The sequence below is a fragment of the Temnothorax nylanderi genome, unplaced genomic scaffold (assembly GCF_030848795.1).
Source record: "Temnothorax nylanderi isolate EJ_2023f unplaced genomic scaffold, tnyl_v1.0 TNYL_tig0005_pilon, whole genome shotgun sequence".
Lineage (NCBI taxonomy): Eukaryota > Metazoa > Arthropoda > Insecta > Hymenoptera > Formicidae > Temnothorax > Temnothorax nylanderi.
This window is the reverse complement of record NW_027249067.1, coordinates 287,628-305,216: the sequence shown is the minus strand read 5'-3', so window position 1 is coordinate 305,216 and position 17,589 is coordinate 287,628. Positions and strand designations below refer to the sequence as shown.

The following is a 17,589-nucleotide window of genomic DNA, read 5'->3' as shown; positions in this document are numbered from 1 at the left end:
TTCCGCTATTCTGGCGGGTTCGTCTGTTTATCTATTCCGAGCCGCATATCTAAACGGAAAATAACGGGTCGGCCGGGCAGGAGGTGCATGTGCACAGAGGTACAAGGCGGGTAAGTACGCGGAATATCATAGCCGGCCGGTGGATTTTAGTGAGACAGCCGGAATAACAAACGCGCGTTCCCCGCGCGGCCACGACTCGACTCTTCGCGCGCGCGACGGCAAAAGAATATTAATCCTTTGCCCGTTGTGCGCGGCGTGCCATGCCATGCCATGCCGCATGCCGGCGCGACCGGCATCAGCGTATTCAACGTCAAGCCGGTGCGTTGTTTGCCCAACCGAATCATACGCAAGTAAGTTCCCGACTTGCATGATTAATGCCTTACCCCGAAAGTTGCCGCGCGCCGAGTCAACATCACGAGTCCGCGGCGACAACGCCGCCGCATTGTCAACTCTCGCGTTGACGGCGAACCGGAGTTGAAAGGAAGAGATTAAAAAAAAAGAAGAAGAAGAAGAAGAAGGAAGAAAATTCCTCTCGCGCGCGCGAAAATCTCGTTAATTGGAACATTTCTCGTTTTCGGAGAGACGTCAGTCGGCTTCGCGTGTTGCCGGTTTGACGTGAGACTTCAGATTAACCGGCGATAACCGGCGGGACATTTATTTCTCTCTCTCTCTCTCTCTCTCTCTCTCTCTCTCTCTCTCTCTCTCTCTCTCTCTCTCTCTCTCTCTCTCTCTTTCTTTCGTTCTGTCTCCAGCCGGTTCCCTTCGAGATCTCTCTCTCCCCGTTTCTTCTCATCACCGTCGTCCGTGACCGTCCCTCAGTACCGAGGGATATACTCACGCGTACGTCCTGCGCGCGAGAGGGGTAGAGCGGCCCGGACAAAGAAACCGAGACGAGTCTCAAAGTCAGGGGTCACCGCGGACCAATTTCAGCAATGCCGGGCATTTAAATGGAGCCGGAGCCTGACGTAATCTCCTATCTCTCCTCTTGATGCTCGCATTCCACGAGAGCAGTGATGATCACTTCTCTCTCTCTCTCTCTCTCTCTCTCTCTCTCTCGTCTCTCTCCTCTCGTCTGCGTATATGCGCGTGCATGCACGCCAAATGAAAGCGTTCTCTATCCTCCTCTTCACGGAGGAGCCTAGCCGCTCTGTTCGGCGTTCTGCTCCGCTCCGTTCCGTTCCTCCTCCGAGAGTTCTCGCTATCGTGCGAGTCATCGCAGGATCGCGCGCCGTGTGCCACGAAGAAAGGGCGCCTTTCATGAACATGAGTGGAACAGCGTCGGGTACGCGTTCACGTGCCTTTTTCTCGTCGCTGGTCCGCCCTGCGCCGCGCATACGGAAAAGTTCGTGATAGAACGCGCCCAGGGGGGGGGGGGGAACTGGGGGGAGCTATGGGGGATTTCATAAATCGCGTTTAACAGAGCGATGCGGAGAAGTGACACGAATTTTAATTCGGGCTCCGAGCTGGACCAGCGTGCGGCAGCGTTGACAAAATGCTTGAAAATGAACGTTGAATCAACGTTGAATAAACACCGCCGCAAATTGGAGCGGCGGCCCGTAATAGCCGTTACGTTCGGTAATGTTTCAACGTAAATCCAGCGCTTCTATTATCGTTATCCCTCGCGAAGGGGAAAAAACGAAAAGCGACAAAAGAACCGAGGAAGCGCGTGTGGGCGAGTCATTTCATAAGTTGCGTTTTTACAGAGCGACGCGACGCCGTAACTTGCGCGTTAAAGCGAATTTTAATTTGGCTTAAGCGTGTATTTTACGCGGCGGAGCACTAAAAAACGTTCAAACCACCGCGGCAGTGAATAAAATACGTGGAAGTAGAATATACTCACATTTTCGCCATCACGCTAAATGTTGTTTTAATGTGAACGTTAATTACAGCTATTTGATGCGAATATTTTTATTGCGTGTCTTAGAAAAAAAATCATCAGTTGTTTATCATAACAATACATCTTTCGTCGCGTCGTTGTACCTGAAAATTACATTTTTCCCTTTTTCTGTTGCAGATCTGACGAGTCGTGTCTCTTATCCGAGGAAGAACGAATATTGCCGAGCGCATAATACACGCATCTGGGAGAAGCAACTTTACGATAAAATCCTTGCGAAAGGATCAATTTTCACTTCTGAAATAGTTTAGACATTCTATCTGCGGATGATTGAATCCTATAACTTATAAGAGCGAAGCCCAGAGATGCTTCTATCATAGAAAAGTGTAAACGAGAGTCTTTGTTTTAAAGTAGGAACACGGAACAAAATTTAATATCTTCCCCTCGTTTGAAACATTTACCTCGGCGCGGGGAACAAAAAGCGTTCGCTCTGTTTTATTCATACGACCCGTTGTTGCTGCGTCCAACGTCAATGGGAGGAGGACCAAGAGAGCGAGAGAGAGAGAGAGGAGCACTGAAGAAACGGAAAAATGTTGGGCGTTACAGGCGGGCCTGACTCTTTGCTCGGCCCGTACTTTTAATGTTGGGTGAGCAAAGTTTCAGGTGTGTTTGTGTCGCCGTAACGTCGTAACGTAGCGAAACGGAAATAGCCCCTTTTATACGATCATCGAGCCGGCGCCGGCGTGTGTTTTGACGGTACTCTTACGCCTGAAATTTGCTTTTTTTACCTGGCCTCTGCGCTCTCTTACTTTGAGAAAATAAAGGTGAGCAAAGTTTCAGGTGTGTGAGTTAGCGTTAAATTTACCGGCACGCCGATCTAATACCCGTGTCCGATATTTTGCCTAATAGCTACATAGCCGAAGACAATTCGCTATATGGCCGCTAATTAAAGTCATTTGTAATTTCTCAAAAGCGACGAACACACAAAAGGATATATATGCGATTGGATTGTTTCGCGATAACACGATATTATTGTTCGATAAATTACTCTGAATACCGTGGCGATACTCAGGCACGCCGGGATCAACTGAATTAATTAATTAAATGGAACTTTATTACGCAATAATTAGCTGTGTTGTTTATCTGGACATTTCCGATGTTCGCACTGCTATTGATACATTGATATATTTATATTTGAAGATGCGAGAATTTACATCAATTTTTATCGGCATTCTTGTGAATAAATAATATTGCAATTATTGATTTGTCATGCGTGTTTACAGAGGTATTATAATAATTTAATGAAAAATGTGCAATAGGTGTAACGTGCAATTACAAAAATTCGCAGTCATTTGATCTACAGCGTTAAAGACTAATAAAAAATTATTTTATACGATTTATCACGAATTAATTTGTAAAATATGTATTAATTAATAATACTGATAATGTAATAAAGTACACATAAATGCGTTGATCAGCTACAAAACCCCGTATCGCTTAAAAAAAAATTATTTGCTACGGATTTAAAATAAGTTAATTAAGGATCAAATAAATTTTTGATTATTAAAATGGCATTCGCTGTAATATCCCATAATTATATTTCTCGCCCATATATGTACAGAAATAAATTTTTCCAAACTGAGCAGCTGTTGCTACACTACGTTTTACTTTATCCACTCCTTCCTTATTTGTCTTCGATGTTGACTAATTTGTGTTGATTAAAAAGCAAATATAGACAGCATTTTTTAGTCATAATAAAGAACTTTAATTAATCTTGAAATGTATTGTATGCAAGCCGGCAAGCTTTCGAAATATTCTCAGATTAAACAAAGTAACAAAAAATATCGAATGGATATATTAAACTTATTAAGAGCGACGTGTTTATTTACTGTGTATAGAATTTCTGTTATCTTTTTTTCTTTAATCTATTATCTTACCTGACATCGCGATGACGCAAATAATGTAAAATAATTGTTGCTGGCTACATGAATATCTTTCATCGTACGTTTAATCGAGTCCATTTAATAGAATAATGCTATTAATTTGCATTAATTATTAATAATAATAATCAATTAATAATTAACAATAAACTACTGCACAGTATATTGCATCGACGACGACACGTCACTCAAATAGAAAGCAACAAATTTAACGTACAAAATTACGTAATTTCTGTTGCGATCAATACTGATGAAGTTTAAAATATATTGTTTTTTTATTAAATAATATCGAAGAAAAGCGCCATTAGAGTAGGTATAGAAAAGCTTATTCCCTATTGCATCTAGAGACTTTTATAATTTTTATATATTTCTAAGCTTTTTCATATTAATTTTCTATTATCTTAGCGATTAGTATTTAAAATAAAGATACATTAAATACTAAGAATTGCGTTTGCGCGCAATATTCCGTTTTTATTCGCTCGATACACGTTTGTAAAATAGTGTCGTTCGATTGGACAACATTTATATCGCGCGCGTGCCGCATCCATTGGCTGCAATGCTGTTCCAGGCTGCCAAGTTGGCCACCCTGGCCGTAGGCGGAGCAGACGACGGGGCCCGCCATTTTGCACGAGTGCGTCGCGTGTAAACGAGTTCCGTCGAGTGTCCCGGTCAAAAAATGATAAATTCGGCGAGCGCGATCGCTCGGCAAGCGGTGAGGAGGTTCACGACGAGCGCGGTTCGCAGAAGTGGCCATCACGATCCCTACGACGGCGTTCCCGGACACGTGAGTGACGTGAATTCGCGCGGTTGCATAACAACATCCCGGCGGTGCGTGGCAACTGACGGGGGGCACTACGTTTAATCTCCACATTTTCACTTGCAGAACTTCCCGTTCAGCACGAAGAACAGGCACGTGCTGCTGGCTATGTTCATGGTCTTCTGCGGCAGCGGATTCTCCATCCCCTTCCTCATAGTCCGTCATCAGCTGCTGAAATAAGCTTCTGGTACGTCGAGCGTGTCATCCTGCGAATCAGGTATTTTGTAGTTGATCCCTTGGCTTTCGTTCCTAGATGCACGTTAAAGCGACGTATATTGATTAATTAACGACAGACTCTGACGTCACTCTAATTGTCACTCTGTTTTTTTTTCCAGATTACCTGGCTGCGTCGCACTAGAGTATGGTATCCTGCACCGATGCTGCGAGCGTCATTTGATTACGCTAGGATAATGCAATAGGAAATGTATGTATTTGTAATAAAGACAATTTATTAATATCTGGTAAAATGTCTATCAGATGTAGAAGCTTATTAAAATTGTTATATGTCACTTTCGTTGTGAATTTAATTCTACAGTTAATAATGATTCATCTGTAGTACGACCAAGTATTTAGGTTTTACTTTGCCACTAATTTTGTTTTCTTCCCTGCGCGCTGCTAGTCAATGAGCTGATAACCACGTTTCTAAAATGCCAAAGAGATTATCGCTGACTTGAACGATAAAAAGAATTCACAGATGATCAGATAAGATATGTAAAGAATAAGGAATATATATAGAAATACGCGGTTATATAATCGTAACATAATATCTCGAAATGCTTTTCGCGTTCGTATACTATGCATATTACATTTATTTATAACATACGGTCTCCACAATACAATAGATATAATTAATGTATGCTATTTAATAGATATATATCTTAAAAGTAGATGCATTGCAACCGGATGAATGTTACATAGTTTTTCAATTAATAATTGAGCCTAGAATATCTTACAAACTTTTTTTTAGACTACGTGACTCTGTTTCGCGTTATTCACAGTACGTTTTCTTTCACGTACGTGCGTCTCTTGTCATGTATCAAAATCACGATCTGGCAGCCGCGGTCCTTTACGATACGACTGTCTTGGATAATCTACATAAAATTGATACTCATTAACATTACATACGAATACGTGATGACTGACGGTATTGTTTTATATAAAATGGATGCTCACAGTTGTTATAATCTTCGTGAGACTGATAGGAGTCCGGGCAGATAATCGGAGCATTTTTTATACGATGCGATCCCCATTCGTCCTCGTGTGCCTATAGCGAAATAAAGAACGAAATTGACTTCAGACAATAATAATCTTCAATTCTACTAAATTTATAATAAAGACACGAAGATTTTTTTAGGGATATCAATAAAAATTTGTCATATATTCAGCGGTTCTTACATGCGTCTTGTCGTATTTTCTTCTTTCGTTCTGTTTTCGGCGTTTTTTATTTAAATAAAACTTTCCCTTCTTTCTCCTAACTCTGTTCTCGCTGTCCCATTGCTGATCTTCGTTTTCACTCGCATCCTTAATTAACAGTTGCCCCTCCACGCGTTTCTGTAAAGTAAAAAAATCGACTATCAGTCTTCTATCATCTCTCGTTTGAATTCTAATGCTGCTGCATCGCAGTTTTACCTCTGGCTCAAAAGCGTCTTCGTTGGCGACAATACCAGCTATTCGCTTTACGCAGAATTTCTTTTTGGCGCAGCAAATTATCCATAGTAACAGCACACATATCGACAGCATCGCGCCAACACTTGCTAAAGTTACCATTATAGCGGAGAAAGAATTCCAGAGCTGCGAGAGAAAGCGATTTATGTAATGACACGCCGCGCTAATGCATCGAAACCAAAATACCGTGGGATAATTTTAATAATTCTGAAATATTATATATTTATTTACATTTGAAATGTTATATAATATATGTTATACATATATTTTACGAGTCGAGATTTGTACCATATTGTAACAGCCTTTCGTCATTGGATTAGTGCACGTGCGACAAACTCTGGCACCGTGATTCGGCTGATACGTACCGGGCGGGCATTTTTTACAGTGCGATACTCCGTCCTCGCTATAAGTGCCCACGTTACAAGGAACTGGAAAAATTCGTTAGCCGTTATCATATCGTTATTTATTCTTCCGACATGCGAATGACACGTACCACAACGTGTATCACGAAGACCGTATCCCGCTGGACAGCTGGAGAACAAACCGACGTTGCTGGATCCCCCGGCGGACGCGTTTGCATCGGTCCTCCCTCGCTTCCGTCTTGCGAACGACGACTTTTCGACAACGATCGGCACCAGCCTCTGCTCGTAATGCGGCAATCTGAAAATAACTATAGTTAAAGAACTCTATAGAGATGTATTGTGAGTTATATAAGGTCGCAACATTCCTCTCCTCTACGATAAAATGAATTATATTCCTTATAATTCCCTAAATACTCCTTAATTATTTCATCACAGAGAAATATCTTCCGAATAGAAAATTTCAAAAATTTATAACGTAATGGAGCTTGAAAATGCAAAATATAGTATAACGGTAGATGTGAAATTAATTTCCGCACATTGTAAGAAAGCAGAGGATACGTTGCGACAGTAAAACAAGTATGTATTTGTCAACTAACTGGTCTTCCCGAGGAAGATTTGTAAATTTTTACTCAATATCAACGAGACTTTATCCTGAATGGCTTTAAGACAAAAAACATTGCAGCGTTTGGGATCTATTGTCATCAGTTTAACGATATGCGATGGCACTAGTAGAATATTTACTGTAATCTGTAATAAAAAATAGCGCACATTAGTAGATCAAAATTGAAAGGTCCGAGAAAATTCCCTCATTTTATATAAAGAAACCAACTTGACTTCGGGAGCAAGACGGCGTTAGGACGTAAGCATTGCAGACATCCGCTTCGCATATAACGCTGTTCAATTTTAGCGGTAGATACGTCACTAGGACGTCCAAGTCCCTTTCGTCGCAAGATGGTACGTGATAACGACTCTCGCCGTGCACAACGTACCTCGGCAGCGTGACAACTGCGAAAGACGCAGTCCCTTTTAGTTTCGGCGAGGTCTCAAGCGTTTGCCGCTTCAAAACTCGTTAAAGTATTCAATCGGTAATCAGTGATTCGCACCTTGCAAATGGATTTCGTAAGCGGTCTCCACGGGTTCCTCATTGTCGGGGCTCGTGTACGTCATGACGCAGGTGTAGTTCCCCGTATCCTTCGCGTTCACGTTTCGCAATTCCAGATCGCCGTTCTCCGCCACGAAACCTACAACGAACGATTTCCCGTGAATTCCGTCGCGCCGAAATTTCTCTTTCAATTCGAATGCGACAGGACGATGTAACGTATTGTACCGAGGAGCGCGATGCCGTCCGTTCTTTTCCACGTGTAACTCGGTCTGCTGACACTCGACAGCCAGGTGATACCATCGCCGTCTTGATTACAGGGTAAATTGAGATTAACACCGGGTAGTGAAACAACATCGTGATCTGAAAATAAATTCCTCTCTTATACTGTTTATTTTTACACCTTGATATCGAATACTTGGAGAGAAGCCTGCAAACGGAAATACCGCTGTCGAATTCCAAGTTGCTGTTGAAATTATCCTCTAGCTCTTCCAGCTTGATATATTTCTGGCCCTTGAGCGATTCGATATTGTAATGCGGTTGTGGAAATTCTCTAGCCTCCTCCGTGTCAGTGTCCGTCGAGATCACCATTTTATCCTGGGTCTCTTTATATTCGCTGCAATTAAGCGCCTTAATTTCGTCCAACGGAAAGCTCGTTCCGTCTAATAGAGATTTTATGTCGTTAACTGCGTTTGCGATGTCACAGATGCATTTAAAGCAATTATGGATTTTTCTCTCGTGCAACGTAGATGTTGATTTATTTTTATGGCCAGTGGTATTAAGATGCGTTGCTATCTCATCGTTCTTCTTATCGTTGGTTTTTTTTATTCGGGGACTCGCGGCCGTCGTCGTCTTATGATATTTATTCTTTTTATTCGCGACACAATTATCCGTATTATGAAGAGAGCGCAAATTAGTGTTTTGTAATGTTCGCGATTTTGCTGGTTGCTTCTTTTCATGTTTGTCTGTAGCATCTTTGTGTTTGACAGTCTGACGCTTCAATTTGCTCGCATTAACGCCGCACAGTTTGCGGGTCTTCGCCGTTATTGAATCTCCATTGCTGGTACGCCGAAAATCGTTAAGTTTCATCGTTCTCGCTTCCCCGAAACCTCGCTTGGAATCATTCGATCCGTTCAACTTTTGAGAATCGCGCTTTAATTTCTTCACTCCGGGTCGCTTTGTTCTCAGCTTGTAACGCAACGCATTAGTTCGTGTAACGTTTCTAAGACTAGCATTTCGCTTTTCGATTTTATAAACGTTTTTCCTCGTCCTACTGTTATAAACGTCCCGTTTGTGATAAGATACATTAGACTTTACTTCGCTACTTCTTTCGTTCTTAAGAACAACGTCGAAACAGGTCGTCCTGGTGATCGATACGTCAGTGGGTTTACTTTTATCAACCGTCGTACGTAATACAGCTGACGGTTCCGTAACGAAGTCGAGTTCCCAAAATCTAGTGCCGCCTAAATGATATGTCGTACTTTGCTCGGTGGGCCACGATTGATCCAATAATTCTCTTTCATTTTCTGTCGTTCTCTTATCTTTGCCTCTCTTGTCTAAGAATTTCCCATTGTGTGTCCACGTCGACGTTTCGTGTTCCTCATAATTCATGTAATCTATAATATTAAAATTACACATTAAAAAAAGAGATATTTATATTATATCGAATGCTACATCAAAAGATATACGTACATATATTCTCTAATACTGCAATAAAATCTTGAAAGCGAAAGTAATATATAAAATATATGCCAATAGCGGAATGATATTATAATATAAATAAAAAACAAATAAACAAATGATATTATAGAAATTAGGACATTTGAAAAGTTAAGATTCTTTTTATCATACTGTCTATCATGTCCTCGATATAATCTTCATTTTCTTCCATTTTTTTCTCCGTTTTATCTGTCAGTTCATCGTCTTCTTCTTTTAGATTATCTTCCTCTTCAATCTCATAGTATGGCGTTGTAATGTTCCTGTCTTCCCCAAATTCAGTCACATAATTGTCATCATTTGATTCAGATATAATCGCTGTTAGTTCATCTTCATCTGGTTTTGCAGATATTATTTCATGCGTTTGTTTGTCCTCATCGTAACTGAGCTGTAGCACATTTACCGTGTAAGATCCGTCCTCTTCGGCTGTTGCAGTTGTTGCTCTTTGACTCGAAGTATTGGCCGTGCTTTTTTTTGACCAAAATCGTGCATCGCTTTCTATCGGTGAAACGTCTCTTTTTCGAACATTCGATTTGTCGTCAATGGGGAAGTTAGTTTTTCTCGCGGAAATTAAATCATATCTGAAGAAAGCGTTTCTCTTTCTATGTTCCTTATCCAACATAGACGTTGCGGTCGGTTGGAAGATACTTTTATGATAATCAAGAACACGTTGTTCATACAGAGAGGTTTTATCTTGAAAATCGCTAGTCGTGTTTCCTCGCGTGTCAATAACGGTTGCAACCTTCTTTGGAAATTTCCTCATCTTTCTGTAGATCCTAATAAAACCTTTAAAGTGTTGCAGTGGCTTCGTGCTTTCGTTGCTTAGCCATTCGTGGTGCGACAGCTGCAGATTGTCGATCTTACGCGTAGTCTCTTCCACCCTTCTGCGACATCGAAAATCTAATGGAACATTCCACCTCGGTCTTTTAATTTTTCTTGTACTTTGCAAAGCGAGAAGCCTTCTGCTTAATCGACCAGCTGATCTCTTCTCTTCGTTTTTCGCGGGAAAATACGGCAGACAGATCTTTTTGGTCACAATGTCCCTTCTTCGTTTATCTAAAGGAATCGTCGTATTTTCCAAAACGTTCAAACATACTCGTTTCGTCACGATTTCTTCTTCTTTCTGTGTGACGGCTTCTTCAGGAACATACTTCGTTCGTTTCTTTTCTTGGATGTCTTCCATTTCTGTCTGTCGAGAAGTTACCATCTTCGTAGTCGTTCGATTTTCTTCCTTCTCAGTTACCCCTTTAATCTGAGTTGTTAATTGTACTTTTATAGTGGTCATTTCAGTCGGCGGCACTGGCGTTGATAAACTTGTGAGCACAGTCGATTTCTGGGATGGTGTAACTGACGTTATTGTCTTTTCAAACGCTTTCATGTATTTTTTAAACTCCATTATATCTTTCTCCAATCTTTCCTCTCTTCCCAGTAAAATCCTTTCTCTCTCCTCTAATTCGCGCTCTTTCTTGCGCAATTTTTCCTTCAATCTTTCTATTTCCTCGTCGTACTTTACCTCCATAGTCGCGATAACAGCCAAAGTCGATGAAGTAGTTGTGCTAGTAAACTCTAATGTTGGTGAAGTGAATAAAGGCTTACTATAAATCGCTGTGTACGTTTCTTCTGTAGTGTACCAAGTAGGAGTTGTAACTGAAACTCCACTGACTTCCTCAAATCTTTCACTAAACGTAGCAATGGGTAACGTAATGAACTTTTCGGTAGCCAATGTAATTGGGCTAGTAACGGTAGATGAAACGAATAAAGGCTCGCTGTAAAGGGTTACGTAACTTGTAGTGTACATTTCTTCGATAGTATAAGGGGTCACAGTTTCAATTGAAGCCAAGCCGACGTTATACAAATCTATAATAGATGTAGTGATATATGGCATCAAGGTTGCATAATCCGTAATTTGCACTTCTTCTATCTCTTCTGTAAAATACGTAACAGGTGTAATTCTCTCAGTAGTTACAAGTATAACTGTTTCCTCTGTAGCGTATGTCGTAGGTGTACTTCCTTCTGTAGTTGCTTCCTCCGTCTTCTCCATCACGTATGTAACTTCTTCTGTGGTACTGAATGGAGTTGTTTCAGATATGTAACTTGCAGTATATATTTCTTTGGTAGTGTAAGAAGTTGTAGTTTCAATTGAAGCTAAACCGAAGCTATGTAAATCCACGATAGTGATACACGGTGTCAGAGTGACATAGTCCGTGATTTGTACTTCCTTCATTTCTTCCGTAACGTATGTAACAAATGTGCTTTCCTCTGTAGTGTAAGGTATAACTATTTCCTCTGTTTCTCCTGTGGTGTACATCGTAGATGTGCTTCCTTCCGTAGTCGCTTTTTCCGTCTCCTCCGTAGTATATGTCACAGATGTGATTTCTCCTGTGATACTAAATGGAGTTGTTTCAGTTGGAACCGTGGTAACTTCGGCCAAACTCGACGTAGTGATATAGAGATCAGGGGATATGACTTCAATCTGAGTAGTTGATACAGTTAAACTTGTTGTACTAACAGTCTCGATAGGAGATGTGATCGAGACAGTGACAGTAGTCGTAACATAGCCTTCGGTTGTACCAGTCACTGTTGTAATATTTTCCGCTTTCTCTTTCTCACGCTGCATCATTTTCCTGTGATTCTCTTTTTCCATGTCCCACTGTTTTTCTTTCTCCTTCAGCTTTTCTTCTCTCTCCGCCATCTCTCTCTCGTGCTGTTTGAGATGATCGAGTCGTCGCAGTAACTGTTCTTTCTCTTCCTCTCGTTCAACAGTTTCGCTCGTCGTAGTGAATAGAAGTTCAATTTCAGCTTCGGACGTGATGAACGGTGTGATAGTCTCTTCTTTTGTCATCGCCAAAGTGGTAACTTCATAACCGGTTTCGACAGTACCTTCTGTTTCAAAAAATACAGTACTCATGGTCGTTGTGTGCACTTCAAAAGCTTCCTTTTCCGATAATGTCGTCAACGTCGATGAAACGAAGAAAGAAGTCAACTTCTCCACGGTCTCTGTTGTCTCAGTCTCCGTCAAAACTCGTTCTGAAGCCGTAGTCTTTTCCAATATAATCTCCGGAATTTTTTTAGGCTTCGTGATAAATTTTGGCAAGGTAACCTCGCGCCATATTTGCGTGAAGCGTTCTCTGTCCGTGTACTTGGGCGGAATTGTTAGGTATTCAAGTGGCTCCGTCGGGATTTTGAAAGTCGTCGAAGGGGGAAGAGTGTATTCCTCAGTAGAGCCAAAAGTTAACCACGTTGTTGATTCTGTCCTTTCGCTCGCGGTGGACGCTGTAAATTCAGTTTTCGCTTCAACCGTCGTTACATTTTCAATAATGGTTAATGCGGACGTTTCCAAGGTAGAAGTAACTTCTTCTTTGGTATAAGGTGTTTCCGAAGTAGTTTCCGCAGTTGAAGTCACATTAGTGTAAGTCAATATAATCTCAGAAGGTGTTGAGTATGTTGTAAACTCTGAGGTTTCTATTTCATACGAAGTCGTTGTACCTTTAACATAAGGCAGACTTATTACCTTTTCTTTAGGCAGTTTCGTGTATTTTACCGTCGCAGTGGTCCTTTTCTTCGTCGTGGTTTCATATTCGTCATAATAATACCACTTGCCGGTCGGGATTTCAGTGTCGTACTCCTCGTATTCTTCATACTCCTCTTCGGACGGTTCTTTCGCTACGTAATATTCCGTTTCAGCTTCTAACGTTTCCTCAGTAATTGCTGCCGAAATTGAAACAGTGGGATGGGTCGTTGTTTCGATAAGTAATGTAAAACTCTTTGTAGCGTATGTTACCGATGGACTTTCAGTCGTTGACATCGTAAACTCTTCTGATACAGTTTCTGGCAATACAGAAATAACTTCCGGCGTAGTGGCAGGCGTTTCTGACGTAATTATTATTGATAGAATAGATTCGGAAAATGGAGCAAGCGTCACGGTGACTGCAGCTTCTAAGATCGTTGCATATTCCGGTTTTTCAGTCGTCGGTATTATCCAGCTTGTCTCCGTAATTTCTGTAGCAGTTTCTTCCAGAGGTGAAACAGTAGTCGCAGCAATTGTGGACACCAAACTGCTTGTCTCTATTGCCGACATTGTGCTTGTTTCAGTGGAAATCAATGTAACTTCCGAAAGTGTCGATATTCTCTCAATCGTTGTTATAGGAGTAACGGTAACGATTTTTTCAGTCAATACAGTTTCTTCGGTTATCGTGGGCAGAGTAATTGTTTCGATTGCGAGGGAAATTGTTTCTGTGGTCGTCTCAATAAAAAAAGGAGTGGTAAACGACGGCGAATACGTCATTGGCGTTGTTTCGCTTACGATAGTGACTTCTTCTGTAACCCAAGTCGCTACTTTTTCTTTTGTACTTTCGTAGTAATATTCTTCATACTCTTTGGTTTCTTCATATTCTCTTATAGAAGACGTCGTACCTTCGATGGTCTCTGTTAAAAAAGATGAAGTAACTAAGGTAGAAGTAGTTTCATAAACCGTTGTCCCAGTATGCACTATAACAGGCGTAATTGGAATTTTAGTGATAGAAGGCGTTGTTACTGTAAAATATGTGACCGGAGATATTGTACTTTCGAAGATCATTGCTGTGATTGTGCTAGCAGTAATACTGGAAACTGTCGCATTCTCTGTCATATATACCGCGATAGATGATGTAGTCAGAAATGTTTCGACTGTAGATACCGTTGTATGAATTGGCAATACAGCCGTGGTTTGAAGTGTCTCAAGTGAAGACGTCGTAAGTATTGAGGAAGCTGTAGTCTCTTCTATTAAAAACGTAGAAAGCGTAGTGCTCGGCGTTTCACTTAACATCGTACTTGTAATAAGTGATAAGGGCGTTGTCGTTACTACTTTCAATGACGTGGTTGGAACAGTCGTAGTCAAGAATGTGCTAGAAATTGTAGTATACGGCGTTTCACTTAGCGTCGTATTTGTAATCAGCGTCTGTAACGGCGTGGTCGTTGTTAATTTCAACGTAGGAACTGTGGTTTTAACGGAAGTTCCTGTAACAGGCGTCGAAGAAACTAAAATGCTCTCAGTTGTTTCCGTAGTAAAAATTGTGGTGAAAGTAGTCAGAATTGATGTTGGAAAAAATTCTTTCGGGGACGTCGTTGCCATAGACGACGTAGTACTCTCTGATGTAACAAACTCAGTTGTAATATACGTAGTCGAAATCACTGGAATTTCGGTGGTTGTTGGACTTTCGGTAGTTGGAGTTTCGGTAATTATTTGAGTTTCGGTAGTTGACGGAGTTTCCATAATCGTTGGCGTTGAAGCTTTAGTACTCGTAGTTCTTTCAGTCGTTGGAATTTTGATAGTTGTTACAAGTTCAGTAAGCGTTGAAGTTTCCATAATTGCTGTAGTTTCTACAGTTGTTGGACTAGTCGTTGGTATCTCGCTAGTTGTCGAAGTTTCGATAAACGCTGATGTTCCTGAAGCTGTCAGTGTTTCAGTAGCCGTTAGAATTTCAGTGATTGCTGTAATTTTTGTAGACGTTGAAATTTTGGTAGTCGTCGAAGTTTCGGTAGTTGTCTTAATTTCGATAGGTGTTAGAGTTTCAGTAGGCGTTAAAGTTTTGCCACTTGTAGTTCGTTTAGTAATTGGAGTTTTGAGAGTTGTCAAAATTTCAGTAGGCGTTAAAGTCTCCGTAATTGTGGTAGCTTCTATAGTCGTTGGTATCTCGCTGGCTGTCGAAGTTTCGATAAATATTGGCGTTTCCGCGGCTGTTAAAGTTTTATTAATTGTTAACATTTCGGTAGTTGCTGTAGTTTCTACAGATGTTGAAATCTCGGTAATCGTCGAAGTTCCGGTAGTTATCGTAGTTTCAATAGATGTTAGAGTTTCAGTAGGCGTTAAAGTTTTGGCACTTGTAGTTCCTTTAGTAATTGGAGTTTTGAAAGTTGTCAAAATTTTAGTAGGTGTTAAAGTTTCGGTAATTGTGGTGCTTTCTGTAGTCGTTGTAGGTATTAGCGTTTCAATGGGCGTTAAAGTTTCGGCACTTGTAGTTTTTTCAGTCAATGTAGTTTTGACAGTCGTCAAAATTTCAGGTGTTGAAGTTTCCGTAGTTATTGTAGCCTCTATAGTCGTTAATATTGTACTGGTCATTGGTATCTCGCTGGCTGTCGAAGTTTCGATGGATGTTGACGCTTCCTCAGTTGTTAAAGTTTTATTAATTGTTACAATTTCGGTTATTGTGGTTTCTACAGACGTTGAAATCTCAGTAGCTGTTGTTGAAGTTTCGGTAGTAGTTACTGCAATTTCAGTAGCCGTTGCGGTTTCAATAGTTGTTGGGATTTCTGTAGCTGTTTCTTCCGCGGTTATAGTTTTCTCAATCTGTGTCACTGGACTCTTGTCCTCCGGTATTAACGTGGTTATCGTAACTTCTGTCGACGTACTTAAAATCGTTTCCGTTCTTTCAAAAATAGGCGAACTTGCGATTGTAGTAATATTATACAAAGTCTCTCCAAAAGTAGATTCTGACGTTGTAGTTTGAAAACCTTTTGTAATTGTCAGAGTTGTTGAAACTGGCACGGTAGAAGATGTAGTTTCAATTGTCAATTCGGCTTCTATACTCTTGAATAATGATACGGTCGAGAATGTTTGCATTGTTTCCATCGTCAAAGTTGTCGATGTAACTTCCTCAGTTTCTTCCTCTGTGGTCACAGTTTCAGCTTTAATTGATCCCGGCATCTCTTCGATTGAAGTAGCCGCAGGAATCGTAATCTTCATAGTAATATCCGTCATACCTTCTAAAAATGGAGTTAATAGCATGGCAGTTTCGGTTGTAAGAGTTTCTATCGTTGGAATTGCGATAGGAGTCTCGGTTACTTCAGTAGTGATCGCGACAGGTGATATCATAGTCATTTTCTCAGTGGTTAAGATTGCAGCTTCATCAAACGGAAGAATTGTTAATTCTGTCGTATAATATAGTGGCGACGTAATTGGCATCGTTATAGTAAAAGCACTCAACGTAACCGGCGATTGCGTCAATGATATAATTTCCGAAATTCTGGGAGTTATGTCTTCGTAATCCTTCATCCTCGTATAATTTCGTTCGTAGTCCTCGCTGTACCCAAAATCAGTAACTGTCACATATAAAGATGATTCGGTCATCTCGGGTGCTCCTTTTTCTTCTACGATTGTACTCGAAGTTGTAATTGTAAACTTCTCGGTAAGGTATGGCAAGAATGTTAACGCAGACACAGAAAATTCTGTGGTCGTAAAGATCGGCGGTGACAACGATTCTGTTGGATTCTGCGTGGTCCCCACATAAGGTTTCTCAGTCTTGCTCAACAATCGTAGTATATCGAGGTAAGCTGTCACTTCCTTGTAAAGCTGCGGATCAGTAGGAGAAAATTTCTTTTCTTTATCAGAACTAGATATTTCGCTCGACATTACTCTCTTTACATTGAGTTGTGGATCTCGTTGATCTGACTCGTTGAAGAAACGCGCTGAATTATCATTCGTGAATATATCTGGAAACGTCGAAGGCGTATTACTCGGCGGAGAAATTATTGATCTGCTTATTTGATTATTTCCTTGACTTTGCGTACGCCCGCCAGCAAAATTATTTTTGCTCGATTTATAATTTTTCATCAAACGCGACGATCTTGCAATTGACATCGTTGTACGTTTCATCCTCTTCAATCCGGCTCCGATAAGCTGTCGAATTGGCTTCATCTCGTAATTTTTTGTCAGAGACTTCAGATTCCTATTAAACCTCGAATAAGGCAGTCTGCGCCTCTCAACGTCACCCGATTTGGGAAACTCTCTCTCATTCAATTTTCTCTTTTTAAGGAAGTTTCTGTCACTCTGTACCTTTGAATTGGTAATGGAGCTTTCGCGCTTATAAAACGGTGTCGTCAATTTATTTAAGAAGAGACCATTGGTTTTTCTTCTAATTTTTGCATCACGTCCTGTAACACTTCCGTCTTTGGTTTTAATGCGTTTCTTTTTCGACGACTGACTGTTAAAACTTTCTGTAGAGGAATCAACATTGCAGCGATCTACTTTGTTAGTTAGATTTGCGATATTCGTGACTTTTCTATCTTTATTCTCTCGCTCGGTCCTGACGACGTTTTTTTTATCGCACAGTCTACTTTGCACGTCGCTGAGGCTCCGGTTGACTAACTTAACTGCGTTCAACAATTTCTGCAGCTCCGAG

General features: G+C 40.9%; 2 protein-coding genes across 17 annotated transcripts in view; one reads left to right on the top strand and one right to left on the bottom strand.

The window, feature by feature from the left end:
• The window catches only part of LOC139775650 (uncharacterized), a 131,255-nt gene extending 127,779 nt beyond the window's left edge, over positions 1 to 3,476 (top strand). For all 16 annotated transcript variants that reach the window (XR_011718898.1, XR_011718897.1, XR_011718893.1 and 13 more), the window contains one exon: positions 2,015 to 3,476. The gene's annotated coding sequence lies outside the window, so the exon portion shown is untranslated. The remainder of the gene's footprint in view (positions 1 to 2,014) is intronic.
• A 1,947-nt stretch (positions 3,477 to 5,423) lies between these two features.
• On the bottom strand, positions 5,424 to 16,906 carry LOC139776860 (uncharacterized). Its single transcript, XM_071713853.1, has 12 exons — positions 9,569 to 16,906; positions 8,164 to 9,333; positions 7,946 to 8,080; positions 7,722 to 7,859; positions 7,448 to 7,623; positions 7,215 to 7,365; positions 6,750 to 6,926; positions 6,545 to 6,684; positions 6,221 to 6,382; positions 5,987 to 6,142; positions 5,765 to 5,855; positions 5,424 to 5,682 (listed from the first exon to the last, which is right to left on the bottom strand). The coding sequence occupies exons 1-12, from the start codon at positions 16,818 to 16,820 to the stop codon at positions 5,621 to 5,623; spliced, it is 9,810 nt and encodes a 3,269-aa protein (XP_071569954.1). The 5' UTR covers positions 16,821 to 16,906; the 3' UTR covers positions 5,424 to 5,620.
• Between the last annotated feature and the right edge of the window lie 683 nt (positions 16,907 to 17,589).